This window comes from Abrus precatorius, unplaced genomic scaffold, assembly GCF_003935025.1.
Source record: "Abrus precatorius isolate BTA unplaced genomic scaffold, Abrus_2018 Scaffold4, whole genome shotgun sequence".
NCBI lineage: Eukaryota > Viridiplantae > Streptophyta > Magnoliopsida > Fabales > Fabaceae > Abrus > Abrus precatorius.
The window spans coordinates 11,315,810-11,337,508 of record NW_020874384.1 but is presented as its reverse complement, the minus strand read 5'-3'; the positions used below and the strand labels follow the sequence as shown (position 1 = coordinate 11,337,508).

Below are 21,699 nucleotides of genomic sequence, written 5' to 3'. Positions count from 1 at the left end.
TAGTTCTATCCATTCCATCAACCTATTTTTCATTCTTCATTTTAACCACCTATTTCTTTAATAATATTTCCTTCGTTACCTATTTCATCTATCGTCCAACTTATAATCGAGTATTATATACTCAGAATCATGTTATTAACACCATTGTTTTGAATACTACAGAACTATAGGAATACTCTTTGAATTGGAGCATTTAAAAGGGTTGACACACAGACTTTTCATTCTGTGAGAAAGATATTAGGAGAGAAACACAACACAGGCAAGAGGACTTGAACCAATCGTGGTTCTTGTGACAGATTCTGTGGCGGGTAACTTGTTTTCTTTCTTGTTTTCCTTTATTTTCAGTGGCATTAGAAATTGTGAGGTTTTGTTTTGTATATCTTATTTAACCATTTGGAAGATATCGTGACATCAAGGGTTATAATGAATAATGAATGTGCTTTCTCATTCCCATGCACAACATCTGTTTGATAAAAATATTTGTCATCTGTAGTGTTCCTTTGCTATTATGGTTGAAAAATACTGAGTTTCCTTAGTTACAGATGAATAACGGAATGATGTAGTTATTTTTTCCTTTCCACGTGTGTAGTTTGAATGGGAAATGCAAACTAATTGATTGAGTATTTCAAAGATTGTCGTTGAAGCACGAGAATCATTGACCCTTTGTATGCTGTTGAGGAGATTGTCTGATTAGCTTTTTGGTGAATGATGTGAGTGTAGGGAGATTTCTAACTTCTGAATCATGATTTTAACCTGATTGGGGTACTAATGTACCCATCCAATACGTTGTAATATTATGGGAATAAGTGTAGTATAGTGGGTCAAAAGACCTACGCTTATGAATGCATGCAATCATTTTTTTTTTCAAATAAAAAATCTATTCACCATTCTTTCTTTACTTTTAATAGATTCTTTGCACCATATTTCTTCTTTTTGCTCATGAATATACAATAACAACCAAGCTTTATTTCACTAGGTTAGGTTGACTACATGAATCACACGATGTCATTTAGCTTCATCAAAAACCAAATTTCTAAAAGCCCGGTTAATCCAAATCTCTTTTAATAATTTCCTCTAGAGTTCTTTTGGGTTTACCTTGACCATTTTCTTAATTTTATTCTCCCTTGCTCATAGATGGCTTTAGTCCATTTTCTTGGCTCTATCGGGCCAGTCCTGGACTTCCTTTTTGCATTAGGCGGTTTAGCAAATCGGGTTTCCATTTTCGAAAGAAGGAGTTCATAGTTAGGATGCCCAGAATACCCAGTGATAGAATCCACAGCTTTACCACTAAGAGTCATGCAATCCACTCTCCTTTTTTCCTTTTGCTTGTGAATATAAAAATAATTAATCAAAAAAGTATTTCTTTTGACTATTTAATGAATTTTTTACCTTTAGCTTCCACTTTTTGCCGTAAATATTATTTTTGATAAATAATAAAAATTAAGTGGATAAAACTTTTCTTTTTCTTTTATAAAAAATCAATTGGAAATTTTTTCTTTTTCTAGTGAGTTCTTAAATTTTTATTTTGTTGTAAATAGTTGTTTGTGGAAAGTATTTGTAAGATAATTACTTGCTTGTAAATATCCATGTTCATCTATTATTGACCCACACAATTAATTCAGGGTTGTTGAAGGACATAGTTTCTACTTTCTACCATTCTATCATGCGATTGATTCCTAAACCTTGCTTGGTTTTTGACAACCATTTCTCTAATTTTATGTTTTCCATTTTTCTTAAATTAAATAACATTGGTGATGACTTCCTATATTTTTTATTTAAGAATTCAATTCTGTTAGATAACAGTTAGAGATTAGATAATAATCAAGGATATGAATAGATATGCAACTGTAAATTAGGGATTTAATTGATTCCTTTGTAAATATGATTGATCCTGTTGTACCTCATTGTATTATTATAAATACAGCCCATGTGTGATCATATAACACACAACATTCAGAAATTCCTTCTCCTATACGGTATCAGTAGTCTTTTGGTTCCTCACACACACACACACACACTGTTTCTCTTTCTTTATTTTTTGTGTGCATGCTGTTCGTGGTGGCAAAAATCTGTGGATGATTTGAAGTTGTTCAGAATCTAATCAGTTGCATGCATGCGAATCATATGATTTAATTTTGTTTTGATATTAAGCTTTGCTGATTGTGGTTGTGGTTATGATTGTTATTTTTTGTTGTCCCATGACTTCAACTCATAATTCAGGTAACATGTCAGAGAATCCACTACAGGCCTTGTTCCGTAACTTGGAGCAAGTCTCAAATTTTGTTCAACATCATCTCTGTAATTTGAGTGGCCTTCATCTTCAGTCATCAGGACCCCCTGATAGAGGCTCTATGTTCTCTGTCTCTTCTTCTACCAAAGTCCCACTTGTGAAAACTACATCTTCTGTACAACCTGGTGATACCGCTATCAAGGTATTTATGTTATCAATGGCATGCAACCTAACCTGTCAAAACTTTTATTAAAATGTATGTTGTAATTCTTGCCATTTGCTGTGATGAAGTTGAAAATTTGTCTGTTATAATTATAATTATACATTAGATCTCTTTGTCTCCTTTTTTATAAATGGAAAGGACAAAAATTCTAATAGAAGAATGAGTCAAATTGTTTCCTGGGAAGACTATGGTGAGACACGCACATTATGACTTTAGGGCTTTCTTTTCTTAATAAACAAATTTATTTTGCAAATTTGCAAGGTTTATCTCAAGGTACTCTTGTATTGACTGCCTGATTATTGGATCTATTAAGAAATTTAGGCGTAACTCACTTTCAAAAGCTAACTTATAGAAGGAGAACTACCCTAACCCTTATAAGGAGTATTGTAACTTTATTCTTAACCAAGGTGGGACATCTTAACACACCTCCCTCACGCTTAGGATTGAACATTTGGTGTGAAAAATTTGCAGGACTGGACATCTGTGGGCAGCCTAACATTCAAATTGAATTGGCTCTCATACCATGTAGAGAAAAGTGAACAAGAAACATAGGAAGAATATGTGTGTTTTGACTATACACTGGAAAATATATTTATAATAGGAATTATTGATACAAAATAAGAAATTACTATAATTATAAAGATACCAAAATAGTCAATCCCAGATAGCGCGCGGAGTGGCCAACCTCACAAATGCTATAGCAGGGATAGCGGTAGCGGGATGGCCACTATTCTGAAGTTTTAATACACACACATATATGCTGAAAAATATAAAATTAATATACAAATTTGGAACAAAACAAAAGAGGAAAACTCAAATTAGAGAAGGAAATAAATAACAAAAAGCAAAACGCGCAGAAGCAGCCATTGCTTCTACTTGAAGCTTTGAAATTTCAAACAGAACAAAGTAGGGGGATCAAAACAGAGAAGGAAATAAAAAAACAGAGAAGAAAAATAGAAAAAAAAAGGGATCAATCATCGGAAAATGTGCAGTTCGTTGGAAAGTTTGCCAGAGATGGAGAAGATGACCGGAAAGTGTTTGGGTGATGTTGAAAGCTTTGCTGACCTTGAAGAAAATGACCCAAAATAATCTGGGTCACATTAGAGCCTTCAATGGAGATGAAGAAGATGACTGGAAAACATCCCTTTCTTGTTAGAAGCCTCGTCGGAGATGAAGGCCACACTCAAGCGGTGGAAACAGAGAGAAAAGAGAAGAAATGAAAGGAGAAATGAGAGGAGAACTGAGGAGAGAGTTGAAAGGTGAGTTGAGGGGTTAGGGTTTGTGAGAGGGAGAGAAAAGATTCCAAAAATAAAGGGGGCCGAAATCTCAATATTGCGCCCCCCTTAAAAGCCCTCAATGTTAAAAAAACAAAGGGCAGATTTGCAATTTTTAGGGAGAACAGCATAGCGGCTGCTACATTCGCGATTTTCAGCCGCTATTTGTGGTGTGGCAGCTGCGTCACTGAACTGCGACGCTATTGATAACTATGAAAGATACTAATTTTCCTATTTATAACATTACTATAATTACATAATTCCAAAAGGACCCTTTCTTTTTTGCTAGTTAGGAAATGCATTTTTCATTTTTTATTTGGGAGGGTGTGAGTGGAGGAGGGAAGGTAGAAAACACAACTCCAAACTTATGGTTACTATTTTTTGTGATGATATAGGAAGTTTATATCCTATTTACATTGGTACAGTATGCTGTATTCTATCTCTAAAACGAGAGAAAAACCAAAGAACACATGAGCCTTTCATTTATTTTCCTTTTTTGTTTGCTTTTTGATTTGTTTATTTGTATTATAAACTTTACTTAATCTGTTGTCATGAGTAGAGCTTTCTCTAGTGAAGAATATTTGGATGGCTACAGTTGAGGAAAGGACAATGCAGCAGCACATATTGTAGAATTGCCACTTGTGTAGATGTCTTAAAGTTGGCTTAAATATGAAAAAAATCCTTATATTTGAGTGCTTTTTTGTTTTTGATCCTTCCGAACAATTTTCTTTGGTTTTGGTCCTACATTTTTGCAAATTTTTTATTTTAGTCCCTTTTGTTGAAGTGGGTCACTTAGAGGCTGCTACATATCAATTTTTTATCAGACCATGTCAGTGACAAGGAGAAAAACCAAAAATTTGTGAAAATGTAGGGACCAAAACCAAAGAAAAAAGTTTGGCGAGATAAAAAATGGAAAGCAATCAAATGTAGGGACCAATTTCATATTTACACACTCAAATGTTAGGATCCAATTGCAAGTTATGGCACTTGAGTCCCACATTGGAAGTATGAGATTTAAGTGTCCGGTTTATAAGGCCTTGCGCTCTCTAACTGCAAAGACTAGCTTTTGTGGTATGGTTCTCCCAAGGTTCTTATCATAATATATGAAAATTTAGTGATTATTTGCAATCCTGTTGGAGTAATTGTCAAATCAAATAAATTATTCATCAAGGATTCAGATGTAAAGTGTACCTTTATGCATTTGAAATGTCATGATTGATTTATTTTTCATCTTCATTTTGTTTCTGTAGGGAAAGTATACTGCTCCAGTATCTAAAGAAGAGCTTGGAAGGGCTACTTGGACTTTTCTTCACACTCTTGCTGCTCAGGTATTGTCACTCCAATTTGGGCTGATGCTATTGATTCCTCCATTTTCTTTTCTTTATCTAGTTTTGTCATGTGCACAAGTTGTCCGCGGTTGCATAATTATTGAATTATTTTCTATGAGGAGACAGATGCTCTGGTGAGTGCTGACCAGTTTCTCACATGGTTAATCATTAATAATGATTAACCCATGGATATGGAGTATCCATGAATAATGAGATTCACCATTAAAAACTGTATCGGGAGCCATTTCTCTCATTATCATGGTGTTCTACCTGCCATACTGAAATTTCAACATAGTTATCTTCCAACTTTCTGTTTCCATGCATTCCAGAACCAAGGTAATGGATTACTCTTGGAAAGCCAATTGATAAACCAATAAAATATAATGCTGAACACAGATATCACATACAATACAGCAATACACTTGCTGGCCCCAAGACAAAAGTCTCCTACAGAGAGTGCTCTCTGTCCATAAACTGCTAATAACAACTTCTCCTAATTACACACACTACTATAAAATATACCCTAATAAATAACTGTTATTCGTTATCTTCTGTGAATGTTACACTGGTATAGGAACAAATGATAAAAGGCTCAAATTTTTGCAAGAAAACTGATTCTCAGGGATGAACTCAATGTGATAACAACCTGAGATACAAGATGATAAATCTTGGAGAAATTCTAGACTCTCTGAACTCCTCACTAACAGATCTTTTCTTTCCAAAAGTTCCCCTTCCTAACAATCAGCTTTAGTATGCAATTGGGCCTAACATGCCCCTGGCCCAGCCCTTGTTCTTTCTTTATTTGCCGAACATAGACCTGCTTAACTAAAGGTCTCCAATCAATGAAACTATCATCAAGGCATTTTCTAATTCCAATACAAAATAACCAATGCAGGATAAGTTATTTAATAATATATTACTACTAATTTCTATCGTAACTGGCAAGTTGGCAACACGTTAATTAATATTATGCATATATCTAATATACATGACTGCTTATGACAGTAATTATCAATTCCCATCAACTACTAGTTCTTCTGTGTTACTGGCTTTGAAGTTATCAACTCTTTACAAGCTGTCACTTTCATCTACAATGTAAATTTACTGTGTTAATGTAGTTATATCCCAGTTAATTCACACACAGTAAAATATTAGTTCTCATTGTTTTGCATGTTTGGACCTCAGGATGTTCAGAAAAGAAAAAGATTGTCAATCTTTTTCTGTGGTAATGAAGTTTGAAAAACTTTGATGTTTTCAAATATGCAGAGTTCTGAATGACAGTTTCTCTTTTCAGTATCCAGATAATCCTACAAGACAACAGAAAAAGGATGTAAAAGTTCTGGTATCTTCCTTCCTTCCTTTAACCCTTGTTGTAAATGATATAATTTCAGCTATCAGGAGTCAGAACATGCTGTGGTCTTTTTGAGTGTCTCTGTTGTAATTGGTAGGGGAAATCTTTTCAGTTATATTTATGCCGTGGTCTTGTGTTGCAAACCAATAATGCCATATATTATTGATAAGACTAAATAATATATTATGCTGAAAATAAGTGTGTGAGAGAAATTTTTAAGTGGGCTTGTGTTTTGTTCCTGTCCTAAAAAGTAAGATGGAGTCATGTTTTAACCTTATGATTGGGCAAATTCTAACCAGAGATTGACTTTAAGACATAATAAATATTGTCAAAATTTCCATCCGTATGGTAAGAGTAGGGCCATTGAGTTATACCTGTAGATTATGAATAACTTATTTTAGCAGGATGTAATTTCTAATTTGTACACAGGTACAGATCTTATCTCGAATATATCCTTGCAAGGAATGTGCAGATCACTTTAAAGAAATTCTTAGGTATATTAATTTTCTCACTCTTTATCCAGCAATTGATCATATGCTATTAGACTTGTTTATTTGATTTTGTCTTTTTTTCATTTTAATTTTCATTTCTTTAGATTGTCAGACTTCTTAAAAATTTGACTTTTGTATGAATATTGACTTAGCAATGAATTTGGTTGGTTAAAATTGTAAATTCGTAATGGTTGTTTAAGAACTGGATCAAGTGTACAGCAAAAAAATAATTAAATAAATAACAGTGACTGAATCTTGTTCAATTTCTTTGAAAATGAGGAAGAAAATGAATGAGTACAGGAAAGATCTTCAGGATTTCGGTAGCCTGTCCTCTCCCAACCAAGTCCCAACTGTCTAACCAAATGCCCCTCTCCCCTCCTTCCTCCTTATTATTAGCCTCTGCCTATTACATATAACAGATTCAGTTATGCACAACTGTCTCAACTAACTGACTTGACTATCAAGAAGACTGTGAATAAAATCCATTGAAAAAAATATAAAAATTAATATATTTGTTTAAGGTGAATATGATATTATTTTATTTTGTTATAAGATCTTCTTGTAAAGAGACCAAGTACTTACGTTGTAAAGCTGATAGGAACTGAATGAACAAAATGGATTTACAGATAGCTTATAACAGCAAAGAACAAAGAAAACTACTGATAATGAGGTAACCCTCCTCCCTATGGCAGCAGCTACGCCAAATTAACCTCCCAATCACATCCTGCCTTCCCCCCTATGTCCAACCTTCATATTATTCCTCCCTTCCGCTGATTCTCGCCTCTTCCATGCCATCCCTTTCATGCCACATATTCAGTTTGTTAGAATCCTTCATAATGGCCTCTTTGCTTACAGTTCCCATTTTACCCTTATGCTTATTACTCCTTCTCTGATATGTCTTTAACGGGGCCCGATTTGCTTAGACCCATCAAAACAATGCCTCTTAATAGTTTTTTGAACACACACACACATACATGTATGTATGTATGCAGTTTCCTAGTATCCTATGTTTTAGACATTAGCCATGTCAGTGTCTGTCTGTGTCATGTCCCGTGTCTATGTTGGAGTCTGTGCTTCATAGATTTCAGCTCCTTCCCTCAACACAATAGCATGGTCATGTCTCCTTAGTGGTGCTAGGCCTTGTGGTTCTCTGAATACTATGTCATACTCCTCCAAAACCTCCTGAATTTCCTGTGGAATTGTGTCTTTAACTTCAAATTCTTTAACCACCTCCTTACATTCCAAGGAAAACCCTTGACCTTCATCTTGTAGAGCCTTCACGATTGCCTTTAAAGAAGCTGCACTTCTAGTCAATGTTGTTTCTCCTCTCAATACCTTGGTTCCTTCATTAGTCGGTACATTCAAGGTAAGTTCCTTGAAGTTAGCTTTAATTTCCCCCAATCTAGCCAACCACTTCATCCCCAACACCACATTCACACCTCCCAAGTCAAAAACCAAGAAATCTTGCTAAATATTTAACCCCTAAACTTGCAATATCAGTTGATGACAAATTCCTGTACATTTAATCTTCCTTCCATCACCAACCTCTACTGTATAAATCACTCTTTCAGTCATCGATAACTGCTTTTCCATAACCAATGTAAGATAATATGAAATTGTGGGATGCTCCACAATCCACTAATACCACCACCCTTTTTCCTTCTATTTTGCCCCACATTTTAATGGAATTCTTTGAAGTTTAAATCTGGTGATACTAAACATTGATCGTTGTGATGCATTGTTATCCATCTCCTCTGCATCATGGAACTCCCCTTCTTCTCCTTCATCATCGTCCTCATTCAGGATTAGCATCTGAAGCTGCTTTTCTTACATATCTAGGCCCAAACATCTCATCACACCTAAAACCACCCTTTCCTTGACCTTCCTTATAACTCAGTATCGGTTGATTTCTTGAACCCTAAACCCGTTATTCTAACATTATTTTATTCAACCGTAAAATCCCTTGGGTCCCTTGCCTGTTCTGGATTCCTTTCTCCCATCTCCCAAGTTACAGTTCTTGTTGAAGTATAATTTCTGGATGAACCCTCTTTTTTATTCCAAGAAACTCCTTTGCTCAGCAATCAGTTCTTCTCATCTATTCTCTGGGCATGATCCATCAATTCTGGTAGGGTGCCCAATTGGTGTAACTTCAACTCTGCCCAAACCATCTTCATTAACCTGTTCAAGAAGATCCCTCCAAACTTCAAGTATTTCGAATTTATCCCCTTTAACGGTCCTGCATACCACTCAAAATGGTCTTTGTATTCCTCCATCGCCATTGTTTGCTTCAGACCTAGCAGCAAGTTGTATGGGTTCTGCTCCATGGAAGGGTGGAACCTCCTTATTACTGCAGTACAAAAATCTTCTCAATTGGGATACACAAAATTCTCTCAACTGAAACTGTGTCAGCACCTTACCCTCCATTGCCACCATGGCCACTTGCAACCTTTCCCTCTGTATCCCCTTCAAATCAAAGTATTTCTCCACACGATTGACCCATCCATATGCATCATCTCCTGAAAAAATTTCTAATTTCCTTCACCGATCCTCAATTGGTCCACTTCCTGCTTTCGTTCTTTCCACATTTCTTGAGTCTTTGTCAAGATGATTCTCTTGCCTTGGAGTATTTTGATTAAGGCTCTCCAGTACTTCTTCAAAATTTGTCCTTATTTCCTCTCTATCTTCATTAAGTTTCTTCAAGAGGTTTTCTTAACTCCTCTCCAAACCTTCTAATATTGCCTCCATCCTTGTGTGCACCATGAACGATCTCCCATGTTCAAAAGCTTTGATACTAGTTGTAAGAACTGAATCAAATATATAGCCAAAAAAAGAATAACAGTGACTCAATCTTGTTCAATTTCTTTCAAAATGAGGAAGAAGATGAATGAGTACAAGAAAAAGCTTCAGGATTTCAAGAGCTTGTCCTCTCCCAGCCAAGTCCCAACTGCCAAACCAAATGCCCCTATCCTCCTTCCTCGTTATTATTAGCCTCTGCATATTACATTTAAAAGATTCAATTATGTAAAACTAACAGATTCAGTTATGACAACTGTCTCAACTATTCTAATCCATAGGTCTCTGGTCCATTTCTTCCCTTTTTCCCCTTCTAGTGTAAACCTTCCCAATTGGGGGTCTGTTACTAATTGTTAATAAATCTACTAGAGGTTTGACCATTGGCTGTTGTTCATGGGTGTTAAGTTTCCTGTGTCTCATAGATAGCATTTTTGGACCGCGAACAATTAATTCATATTTCTTTTCTGTGCTTCGCCTTTTAAAGTTTGGTTATTGCCTTGAGCTAAGGGAACAAAATCTAGGAAGTCCACTATATGGGCCATAAACTTTTTCTTATGTCATCAATTCTTTCCTGTAATTTTCCTGAAGTATAATTTAGTCTTCACATTTTTGTTTTCTGACAAGGTTCTTTTTGAACATTTCGAAGTAGTAAGATATGATGAGAGCGCACATCATTTGTCATATGCAAGCAAATTCATGTCTTTGGTACAAGAGGATAGCCCCACATCTTCATCCATCTGTAACTATATCCAAATTCCCACATATTGTCTCTATTTGCAAACATTAAGGAGCTTTGTCGACTATAATGCCATTTATAAATATGATCTGATCTGGCATAGAGGCCAAACTGCTCTAATACCATGTTTTGACCTTACTCATCTCCAACTTTCTGCTAAAGGAGCTCGTATCGTATGGATCTTCAATATTAGCATGTTTCAAAGACACATGCTACTTAATGAATTATTTATCTGCTCTAGTTTTCACATGTTGTAGTATCTGCTCTAGTTTTCACATGTTGTAGTACCATTTTAGTCTTCCAAAATTTCTGTTCTACGCCACCTCTTTTACTTAAGATCTTCTTTACATGTTTGGCAGAGCAAATCCTGTACAGACTGGGTCACATGCTGAATTTTCTCAGTGGTTATGTCATGTGCACAATGTTGTTAATAGAAGGTAAGTTCTGCCCACTATGGTCTCTAAGATGTTATCATAACTATAATCCCTGCATCATTTAACAAATATTTTAAATGATCTTTGTTCATGGGGTTTGTCACTGTATACCACTTTTAGTGTATTAGTTGGTTTGTTCTGTTAAACTTGTGGTCTGTTTTTCCAGTGTATAAACAAAACATCTATCTTTCTCAAAAAAAGGGGAAATATGGAGTTTACAAATGCACCAAACTTTTAATCCATTAAAAGTTGCCAGGTGTACAACAATTTTCTTGTGGCTAAAGAAGTTCTTATGTTTATACTTAAAGTGTCCCTTTTAATAAATAGCTTAAAAATTGACACACTTGGTCAAATTTTTGGCTTCATTTTCTGTTCTACTTGTAATCATAAAATCATGCATGAGTCTCAACCTAACAAATTAAGCTTGCTGAGAGTCAGTTTTGACATGGTAGGCGAGTCTCTTTGAAAAATTAGTTATAGGAGTTTGATCCTTACCGGCTTGATTTTGTAAACAAAGTTGAATGTCAACAAGGTAAAATGGATTTGTGCATTGTGCATCAAACCCTAAAGGCTCTTGAGGGTGTAAGTTTGATATTTTTAAAACCATCCATGGGCCTCTGCTTAAGAACTTTGTTGGTCCTATGATAATTTATACTGAATCAACCGCTACTTTCATCCTTAGCAAACTAACTAGTGTAAGTTCCATAATTCCAAATTCGCATGACACTTGATATTCTTTTTAAACAGCCTTGACAAACCAATATTCCCCTGTGAACGAGTTGATGCAAGGTGGGGCAAAATGGAGTGTGAACAGAAAGCATGTGAAATTATTGGAAGTACTACCAGTTTTGGGAACATATAGTTGAAATTTATTTAAAAATGATAGCTTTGCTATATTAGGTACGTGTTAAATTTGGATCTTTTGAAAAATGTTTTAGATAATCTTAGTGCTATCTTGTGGCTTTGCACCACAATATATGATTGAATTTTATTTACAATATCCATAACTGGATTTATTTTGATATATGAAATCTTAAGCCTGGATTGTTTTTCCAAAGCTCGTCAAATCTTTACATGAATTATTCTATCTCGCTACTGTGTTGTGAATTATACTATTTGTTTATGTACTGTTGGTAACTTCATTTGAATTACCAAATTTCTTTAATTTGCCATGCATTTTCCTTTATTGAATAATCTGAGCTGAATTGCCTAAAGTTCATAATTATGATTATGGTCTAACGTCTCATGTAGTAGTTTGAATGGTTCCCTGACCGTCAATGTCACCAGATAATGCTTTTCTCTGCCTTTTAAGGGAGAAAAGAAGGAATGAGTAATATAATCAGGAGATTAGACTGCATTTAGCTTCGAATTATACATTTTGATGATTACCAATCTCGCAAGTCATATATTTTCATGCATGGGCTACATAAACATACAAGTTATAGTTTTGCTGGATCTCATCGCCACTATTAATCCCCTCCAAAATTACATAAGGTAAGGAAATATGAACCTTCAGTTTGATTGTCTCCCTCGCCGAAAAGATTGGATAATGATTATATGTAGAAGTGGAGCCTCACCCAATTTCAATATATAAAATAACTCCAATAATCAATGGTTGACTTCCTGGTATCGACATAAATGGTCCAATCAGCATTAGCATAAACAGATATATTTAAGGAAGGAATTTGACAGAAGAAGAGGAAGAATGAGATAAGAATAGGAGTCCTCGTAGGGCGGTTTAAGAAATTCTAACACTGTTTGGGTAATTGAAGAATTATAAAAGAAATAAATGAAAGAGAAGAAAAATGATTAAGTTATTTGGTTCAAGAGAAAAAAGGAGATAGAAGAGAGAAAATTTGAGATCTTTCTGCTTGTTTGGTTAACATAGAAAAGTAAGAAGAAAGAAAGTTTCTTTTGTGTAAAACATATATATCCTTTCATTTTCATATTATTAAAAATATATTATGCAAAAAAGTCATTTCATTTAATTATAATATATAAATTATTATTACTCGTACTCTTCCGTTATCTTGGTTCATGAGATGAGAAATTTATGCACAAAATTCAATACATTATTTTCTTTATTGATTTTTTCTCATGCTAACCACCAAACTAAGAAAAAACTATTTCTTAGCTATTTCTTCCTTGCTTGGGTACCAAACAAAGCTTAATTGCATGCCTTGCTGTTGGAGGTACCTGAAATGGACGTTTTCCCAGAAGCTCTCTAAGACATGCTTCTATGTTTAACGAAAAATCAAAACACACGTTGAGTACCTTCGCTAACGGAGAACAACATCAATATAATTTAAGATGGAGACAAATTTAAAACAAACTTAATTTGTTTATAGTGCAATATGAGTAGTAGAGACAATTAGATTCAGACTTAATTGATGCCTACAAGAAATACTTGTAAAATGTAAGATTTTTACTGATAAGTTCGAGTTTGATTTAGGTAATTACTTGTAAAAATTTGCTAGCAGGAGTATTATATAATAGTCAATGTATTCCAGATTTGCACTCGTGCACTTATATAATTAGTTTTTATTAAAAAATTTATTTTAATAGTTTATATAAAAATATATATCCAAATATTTTATTTAATTTTAGATAATGAATCCAGATGAGTATAAATACCCAGAGTATGAACAGACATCAAAATTAAGTAGTCTTTGCGAGTATAGATCCAAATACAAGCCTTCTTTTCTTAAAAAAAGAAAATACTGGTATAGGTACAAATCAAAATTAATTCATTAAAATATGAAGAATACAAATTCAAACAATTTCATTTTGTATGCTTAGAAGCAACATCAAGTTGAATAATAATAAAAAAAATCTTTCTTAAAGAATTGTCCGTTTCTAAATCTTCACTAGAAAGCTCTAAATGTGATTGTGTTTAGATTGATTTATTTTTAGAGACAATTTCAATAATCAAATATAATCGATGATATAAATTTTATATTTAAAAACATTAAGATTTCATTTTAATTGTCTAAAATAATCAATTTTTATAGTAAAATTGCAGAAAAAATATATTTATAATAGTTTTATATTTAAATTAATTAATAATGGAGATAAAATATAAAAATAAAAGTTAACTAAAAACTAGTGTTATTTTTTCAAGTCATAGTTTCCAGACTGCTTGTCATAAGACTTCGTATGTTCAGATTATAATCTAAATTATCAAATCCATTTAAACAGTAACCTTAACTTTTTTATCAATCAAATTATGTAAGAAAAAATTTCATCCAATAGATGCTGTCAACAAATCCAAACACAGCAATAATTAGTTTGGTTAATGACATACGTTACCAGCTTCCCATAAATTACAAACGACTATATTGTTTTCGGTCAGTGCTCGGTAGTCGGTATGATTGTCATGTAGCAAACATTATCCACCTTGGATTAAAATTTATATAGATGGTAAATTCAGGTACCTTCCACTTTGGATTTGTTATTTTCTTGAGAAATATCGTGCATTCAAGCGTGCCCAAAACCCTAACTTCAGTAGTCCACGGAGCTGGGAGCAGAATTGAACACTCCATTTCCGGAATATCTTGGGGACCCCGAGGACCGAAAAATAGTTACCAGAATCTAATGTTTTCAACCGTTGCTAAGATATTGATTACAATATGAAATGATTCACGGTATGTATAGCATGCCGGACCAATAATGCTTATTGGTAAGGTGCCCAATCTAAACTCAAGATACAACTTCAATAATAGGTAGGAGGATGTGAAAACAAATAAAGATGTAAAAACAAAAAATAGAAACAACGCAAGTTTTCTTCTCCACCTCACAAAAATGGTTCCCAACAATTGTCTCCCTTCCCACATTTCTAAATGCATCTCAGGTTTTTATAGCAAGTGATTCTTGTGGTCTGTCTCTTATCAGTGTTCAACTCAGAAGGGGGGCAGGAGGGACATCAAGGGTGATTCCTGCTTGGATTTGACCCCACCCAATAAGACGCCAATGCTTCTCAACACGTCGACTAAGTGCAATCTTCTCACCCTTGCTAGTGCACACGGGTGAAGTAAGTTGCAACTTTGCCAAGTCGTTCTTCACAGCAATTACTCTGGCCCCTGTTGACATTGATCCTATGTTCAACATTAGCATCTCTCCTTTGGCCAGCTTAGATACCTTCCCCTGTCGCTCAGAGCCTTTTGTTCGGACACCAAGAAGTCGTCGAAGCAAGAAAAAATTTACCTGCAACACCAAATGCAGAATTCATCTCTCAATAAAGAATTTCCAGCTCAACGGGGGAACTGAATCTCATCTTTTGAGTCCTGACAAAATAAAGTTACACACAAGATTGGGAAGCAAAAGTAATGAAGATAATTTATAAAGTAGGCTCTTTATCACCACCCATCTTAGGAATGGCAAAATATAGAAAGTTGAATGATAACTCAAATTCATGGCAAGCGAGCATAAAATGATACACTTAGGCGTAGCCACCTACCTCAAGTTCCACAAAAACCTCGGGTAGTGATCCAACTTCTCCAAGAACTTGACCAACCAACCTATCAGCACGTGTCAAAGTGGGATCCATAGTTGTCCCAACACCAATTAGGCCTCCAGGCACAGCAAATTGAAGCTCATTTTGTTCAGCATACAATGAAACTATTCTGGAGTATATGGGTGTGCATCTGATATTTCCACTCTCATCTTTAACAACAATCCCAGGTCGAACTTCGATGAATTGGTTGACCTTCAAAACACCCTGTAAAGAATAAATTGTCAGATGCGTTTCAAAAGAACATGTCAATGTATCTGATCCCAGACTCAGCCTGGGATCAATGGGTCCATGGTATCTAGAGGCCATGTAAAATTCATCATAACAAGCTCAACTTGGATGCAAAATACAACACCAAGTGGATTCCTATATTCTGGTTTGGAAATAGAATAGCATAGTCCTCCAAGTTTGGAAAAGTGCATGCACAAAAAAGCTTCTAAAAAAAAAGTGCAACAAATTAGAAGGCCTCTGTGTTTCTCTTTCATTGAGCATTCATGTATCACAGTGGACACCTTGGCAATATTTGGATAACACTTTGCAATTTTAGCATAGATTATACATTTTAAAACTAAGCATTATACAAGTTAAGGGAGATATCATTCCAAACATTATTAGGAATACTAACATCTGTGTGTCAGGTCAGTGCAAAATCATGATACTTGAGAAATTGACCAAAAGACTTACCCTTAGAATGCTTCCACCAGCTACACCTCCTTTAATTTCATCAACCTCAAAACCGGGTTTGTTGACATCAAATGACCGAATTACTATCATATTAGGTGGAGAAACAAAGTTCCTTTCAGGGATTGGAATCTTCTTCACAATATACTCACAGACAACATCAATATTATACTTCAACTGTGCTGAAATAGGTACTACTGGTGCACCGTCAGCAACAGTTCCCTGGTAAGTTACAAAAATAGGGAGTAACATGGAAGTTATTGAAAAGGGATTCACTAGTATAAAGAAAAACCTCTTATAGAAAAAACTTACTTGAATAAACTTCTGAATTGCTTCATGCTGATTGATTGCCACATTTTCTTGAATCAGGTCTACCTTGTTCTGAAGGATTATTATGTGCTGCAGACGCATAATTTCCACAGCAGCTAAATGCTCAGAGGTTTGTGGCTGTGGGCAGCTTTCATTAGCAGCTATGAGTAGCAAAGCACCATCCATGATTGCTGCTCCATTAAGCATTGTAGCCATGAGAATATCGTGTCCCTACAGAAGTTGTTAGAAACAAACATCATATAGATGTAAAAGCAAGCAAACCAAACAAAATATAGATTCAATTATTTAGCTTTAATTGGTAACCTGTAACTTCTTGGCTTATAAAAAGGATACCCATAGGAGCATGAAAATCCCACACCATATGTAAAAGAGTAAAAGCAAAAAAATGTGAGATAAACTTGGGTGCTCTGTTAGGTAAACCCCCTTGGAATGGTCAGTAAGTTAGTTAGAGTGTGAGGTGATAGGCTATAAATAAGAGGAACTGGAGATTAGTGAGGGTCATCTTTGGTTATGAAGAGGAAATCAGAGGGGGAGAGAAGCAAGTCTCTCAAAGACCTGGAATGTAAGAGTTTTCTGTCAATAAACAATATTACTTAATATTTGAACCAATACTCATAGAACACGAGATTTTTCTTCATACCATAGAATGTATGCCACTTCTATATTCTATATAGCATTTAAAGTGGAAGTATAGATGGTAATGACTCAATAGCTGAAGGGAGTGAGTGTGTGTGTGTGTGTGTGTGTGTGTGTGCACATGCATTCTTGCCTACATATACACACAACAATATCCATAACTTCCTGCCATTTAGAGAATCACAAGAGATTATGCATAAAAAATAAACATGTCTCAACAATATATCTAACCAATGTTGAGGTATATGAAAGTATATCCAATCTAACAACAAACAAAATTATGCATAAAATAGCCCTAAATAACAAATGTATGTTCAGGACTTTACTGGACAATCCACAAAAGAAACATGTCTCAGCAATTTCATCTTGCAGTTTTCAAACCCAGGTACATCACACATAGGACTATCTTCCTTTCCACTTCCGTAAGCCCTGTCAAAAGATTTTGGTCACATCAAAAGTGGAAATAAACTGATATCATAATTGCAAATACAAAATAAATACCCACTTGTAACACATAGGCCTTGGACACCGTTCATCTTCACACTTATATATTTTTGCATTTGCATAGCCAAGCTTGATTGTAATGTTACGCTCCAACTCATTTTTGAAACGCACAGTCTACACAACATTATGGAAAACCAGAGATCAACAGTGTACATATCCAAGGGTATTGAGTAAAATACATCTAACTAGCAATAATCTTTACGATTTATGAAGATTAGCAAATACTTCCTTTCCATTTGAAATAAATCATCTGTGTTTAAATAGGTTCTAGATGAAAAACCTTTCAAGAAGAACATGTGCCAAGAATTACATATATACAGTACATAGTTAAACCACCCTCAACCCAACACACTTAACAAAGTGTACGAAAGATCAAAGACAAAGGAATACCTGAACACCTGATATGGCTTTCACAACTGTTGACTTGCCATGTGCCACATGACCTATGGTGCCTGTCAGGATGCAATTCATTACATCAGCATTAACAGTCACAGATGGAAAAGAAGCTTACACAATGCTTTTGATGAAAAAAAAATGCTTAGGTTCTTGTATGGATGTAGCAAATTTGAAATAAATAAATCATCAAATGTGAGAGGAAATATTACCAATATTAATAGTAGCTTGCCGAGATATGACTTCTGGAGAAAGTGGATGCAATTTTGTCACATCCAACTTACTCAGGTCTTGTTCCATCAAACCCTTCCGCGACATTTTGGCTGCCTCCAACGGAAACTTTAATTGAGTGACAAAACTGATTTATGACTTGACAGCTACACTATCTGCATGTGCATATCACAGGACAAGAAACCTGCATCAGAGTCTACAATTTTTTTTTGCAACAATCTGCATATAAATACATGACACAACCTAATTCTCTACATTTTTTTTTGCAACTAAACCCAATTGTCTTATCCTACCACGAGCCATCATCAGGTAAATATGTATTCCTAATGCAGATTCATAAATACGACCACAAATTAAAAACAATACCTTTTCCAGAATGTCCTAAAATAGACATTGATAACTATTCTGCATTTTTTACTATATTTTTCTAATACAAGACAAGTGCACAGAAACCCCTTCACATTTGACACATTTATAAATAGATTCTTCACCTTTCAGTTTGGGTAGTTAAACCCTTCAACCATAGAAAGTTATAGTAATAAATGGTATATAGGAACTAGCTTTTCTAAATGCAAAGCTCTTGCAAAGTAAACATGAGGTAGATTGCTGGTTAAAAAATTTAAGCTTAGGAATAAGAGTAAAGATGAGCTTACTAACAAAATTAAAGTCTTTTCAAAATTAATGGAAATCAACATACTTCTACATTCTCCTTTAAATAATTTCAATTTCCAGCAGCAATTAAGATATCGAGCAACAACATAGTCTGATAACTGTTTTAACTTTTGATGAAATCATTGTATGACATAGAATCTAACTTGGTGGTAGGCCAGTTCTATCATATCATCTCTTTGGTTTCACTAACAGAAGGTCTCGTTGTAGTCTTATCTCTTAATATTACCTATTCCCACTCCCAGCACCTAAAGACCTTTTAGAAATCAAATGAGCCCACAAAAATAAAAAGAATGTTAATGAAATTGTGCTTGAGCTATAGCCTATGAAGTGCTACCATTGGGAGTTGGACATACGAGGACAAGAAAAATAATACATGAAAATTGTCTATAAAAATCTTTTGACCAAATTATTAACACTTTTTGCCTCCGCAACTGGCAAATAGGTCCCCTAAGATACATTCCACCACTAACCCAAAACTACTAGCTTATGGATAATAATAAGTCAATTAGTGACTTAGGGTGCATTTGGAAGAGCATATGGAGAGCCAATGACTCTCATAAGCTCTTTTCAGCTCATACCAAGAAGTTTCACAGTCAAAGTTATGATATAAACCCCTTAAACAACAAATGCTTATTGAATAAGCATTTAATTAAGTTGTTATCCAAATGCAACCTTGTACCTTTGGATAGGTAGAATCATTTGGAGTGGCATAAATTTTTTTGAAATAACAAAAGAGAGTAGTAGCAAAAAGCGACAATTAGAAAGAGATAAAACGGCCAATCTAACTTCAAAAATTGAAAATCATAAAAAAAAGGGGGACAGATGTGGATATAACTATGAACTAAAGCAGAAACCCTATCATCCCAACGTTTTCATTCAGAACCACATATAGAAACAAAATGCAGAGGAAATTATTACCACTGTACGCAGAATGGAGAAGCATATTCTCAAGCAACTTAGTTTAAAGTCAGGATTTGAACTTTAATCGTAAAGGGGAGTAATCGAATAGTGGGATTTTACAAAACTCATATATATGCATATAAATTCATATACATCCAAATAAAGTGGCACAAATTAACAAAAATAAAACTTAAAATCACTAAAAACACTTAAACAAACTAACGTTCATAAAGAATAACCCATAAACAAACTAACGTTCATAAAGAATAACCCATATTCCATAAGAATGTGATGACAAGCCATAAAGTGTTGAAAAAACTTAACAACTGGAAACACAAATCATCAAATTTTTAACAAGGCATAAAACTTAAACTCCGAATAGAGAAGAGAAGATGCGAGGAAGGTGAAAAAGAAGCACTACACTCGAAGAAGAGCAGAAGATCGCGTTTAGACCAAGTCGCACACCGCTGGCTCAGGCGCAAGCAGTTAGGGTTCGAACGAAGCTGTTTCTTGGAGGCATTTTAAACCGGGTCATCATATCAAATCGGGTCAATCTAACCGGGTCAAATCAAATGGATCAAAATTCAGACCCGAAAATTGAGATTTTATGAGTTTAGGGTAGACTTGTTTTCCTTTTTAAATATATTTTTTAAAAAAAAGAAAAAATATAAAAAATTGTTTATTAATTTAAATCTTAAAAAATTTTAAAATATTTTTTTATTTTTAATCTTTAAATTAAAAATCAAAATTAATTTTAGAGTATTTTTATTTTTCTATTTCTCTTCCCAAAATTAATAATAATTTAATTAAAAATAGTTTTAAATACTAAATTAACAAAAAAAATTATTTTCATTTTTATCTTGAAAACATTTTTATAAAATTATTTTAAAATGTAATTTTTAATACTAAAAAAAACAACCAAGCCCTAATAAAATTTTAAGGATGGTTTATGTAAATTATTTTTTGTCTTTATTTTTTTATTTTAATTACAAAATTATTATTTTATTTTTTTTCCTACTACTTTATGTATCAATCATTAAAAATAAAAATAGGATACTATTTTCATAAATAAAAAACTAAAAAGTATTTTTAAAAATCAAATAGGTTCTTGTTATTCTAAAAAAATATTTTATACTTTAAATCTTGATTTCATAATAATTTATTAGGGAGTGATATTTTAAACAACTTAATTGTTTAATCCTTTTTTATTATAAAATTAATTTTATAATTCAAATTTTGATGTCAATTATCATTAATATAATGAGACATTTTTTATGAGTAGGAAAAGAACAAATTAATTACATAATATACAAAATAATTAAATTATTCTTTATAAAGAATCTATGAGAGGACAAGACAAGATATTTCAAAATAATAAAAGTTAAGTTAGTTTTCAAACCGATTTTAACATGATTATCAGCAATAGTATTAGCAAATTTATAAATATACTTAAGTTGACTATTCAAGGCTTTTGGAGTAATAAATATCAACTCTTCGTATATGTTAAAGCTTGCAAACAAATTTAAGTTGAGCAACTAAACTATATTAAGTGAATCAAATTCACAAAAAATCTTCTTATATCCTTTAGTTCAAGACAAGTGCAAGTCATTCTGAACAGAATTTAACTAAACTAGGAGTATGTTTCTTATACCATAGTGGTCTAAAAAATCAAGTAATCAACATCTTGAATGTAATAGACTGTAGCATTCCATTGTTGTAAAAAGAAGAGTTTCAACTACTATTAACATTGAGTTTAAGTTTATTGTTCATTAGTTACTTTCAAATCTCAAACTTTCTAGTGTTATTTTGAATAGCTTCTTATAGGACAATATTAGCTTCTATAGTCACAATTTGACATTACTTTATAATATAATCAATGTCCTACCTGATTGATTGAGTTTATAGAAAGCTTGTTTCTCTAATGTCAAATTCATCATAGTATTGCACCACAAAGACTACTCATATTAGATGTGAGTAAGCAA

General features: G+C 33.8%; 2 protein-coding genes across 2 annotated transcripts; one reads left to right on the top strand and one right to left on the bottom strand.

Moving 5' to 3' along the window:
* The first annotated feature begins 131 nt into the window (after nt 1-131).
* LOC113865339 (FAD-linked sulfhydryl oxidase ERV1) lies at nt 132-11,934 on the top strand. Its single transcript, XM_027499815.1, has 7 exons — nt 132-308; nt 2,221-2,432; nt 4,978-5,055; nt 6,350-6,397; nt 6,836-6,900; nt 10,786-10,863; nt 11,608-11,934. Exons 2-7 carry the CDS (start codon nt 2,226-2,228, stop codon nt 11,720-11,722), a joined length of 591 nt encoding a protein of 196 aa, XP_027355616.1. The 5' UTR covers nt 132-308; nt 2,221-2,225; the 3' UTR covers nt 11,723-11,934.
* Nucleotides 11,935-14,455: 2,521 nt separating this feature from the next.
* Nucleotides 14,456-20,240, bottom strand: LOC113864570 (eukaryotic translation initiation factor 2 subunit gamma-like). Its single transcript, XM_027498432.1, has 9 exons — nt 20,139-20,240; nt 18,127-18,300; nt 17,912-17,973; nt 17,523-17,635; nt 17,344-17,446; nt 16,364-16,591; nt 16,055-16,273; nt 15,317-15,577; nt 14,456-15,063 (listed from the first exon to the last, which is right to left on the bottom strand). The coding sequence occupies exons 2-9, from the start codon at nt 18,230-18,232 to the stop codon at nt 14,755-14,757; spliced, it is 1,401 nt and encodes a 466-aa protein (XP_027354233.1). The 5' UTR covers nt 18,233-18,300; nt 20,139-20,240; the 3' UTR covers nt 14,456-14,754.
* Nucleotides 20,241-21,699: the final 1,459 nt, after the last annotated feature.

Excerpts from the sequence above, each read along its gene's own strand:
- LOC113865339 (XM_027499815.1), top strand. The coding sequence starts at position 2,226 with ATGTCAGAGAATCCACTACAGGCCTTGTTCCGTAACTTGGAGCAAGTC. Across the intron at positions 2,433-4,977 it reads CTGGTGATACCGCTATCAAG|GGAAAGTATACTGCTCCAGT; the intron begins GTATTTATGTTA and ends TTGTTTCTGTAG. Across the intron at positions 6,901-10,785 it reads CACTTTAAAGAAATTCTTAG|AGCAAATCCTGTACAGACTG; the intron begins GTATATTAATTT and ends CATGTTTGGCAG.
- LOC113864570 (XM_027498432.1), bottom strand. The coding sequence starts at position 18,232 with ATGTCGCGGAAGGGTTTGATGGAACAAGACCTGAGTAAGTTGGATGTG. Across the intron at positions 17,636-17,911 it reads AAGCCATATCAGGTGTTCAG|ACTGTGCGTTTCAAAAATGA; the intron begins GTATTCCTTTGT and ends AATGTTGTGTAG. Across the intron at positions 15,064-15,316 it reads AGGTTTTTGTGGAACTTGAG|GTAAATTTTTTCTTGCTTCG; the intron begins GTAGGTGGCTAC and ends TTGGTGTTGCAG.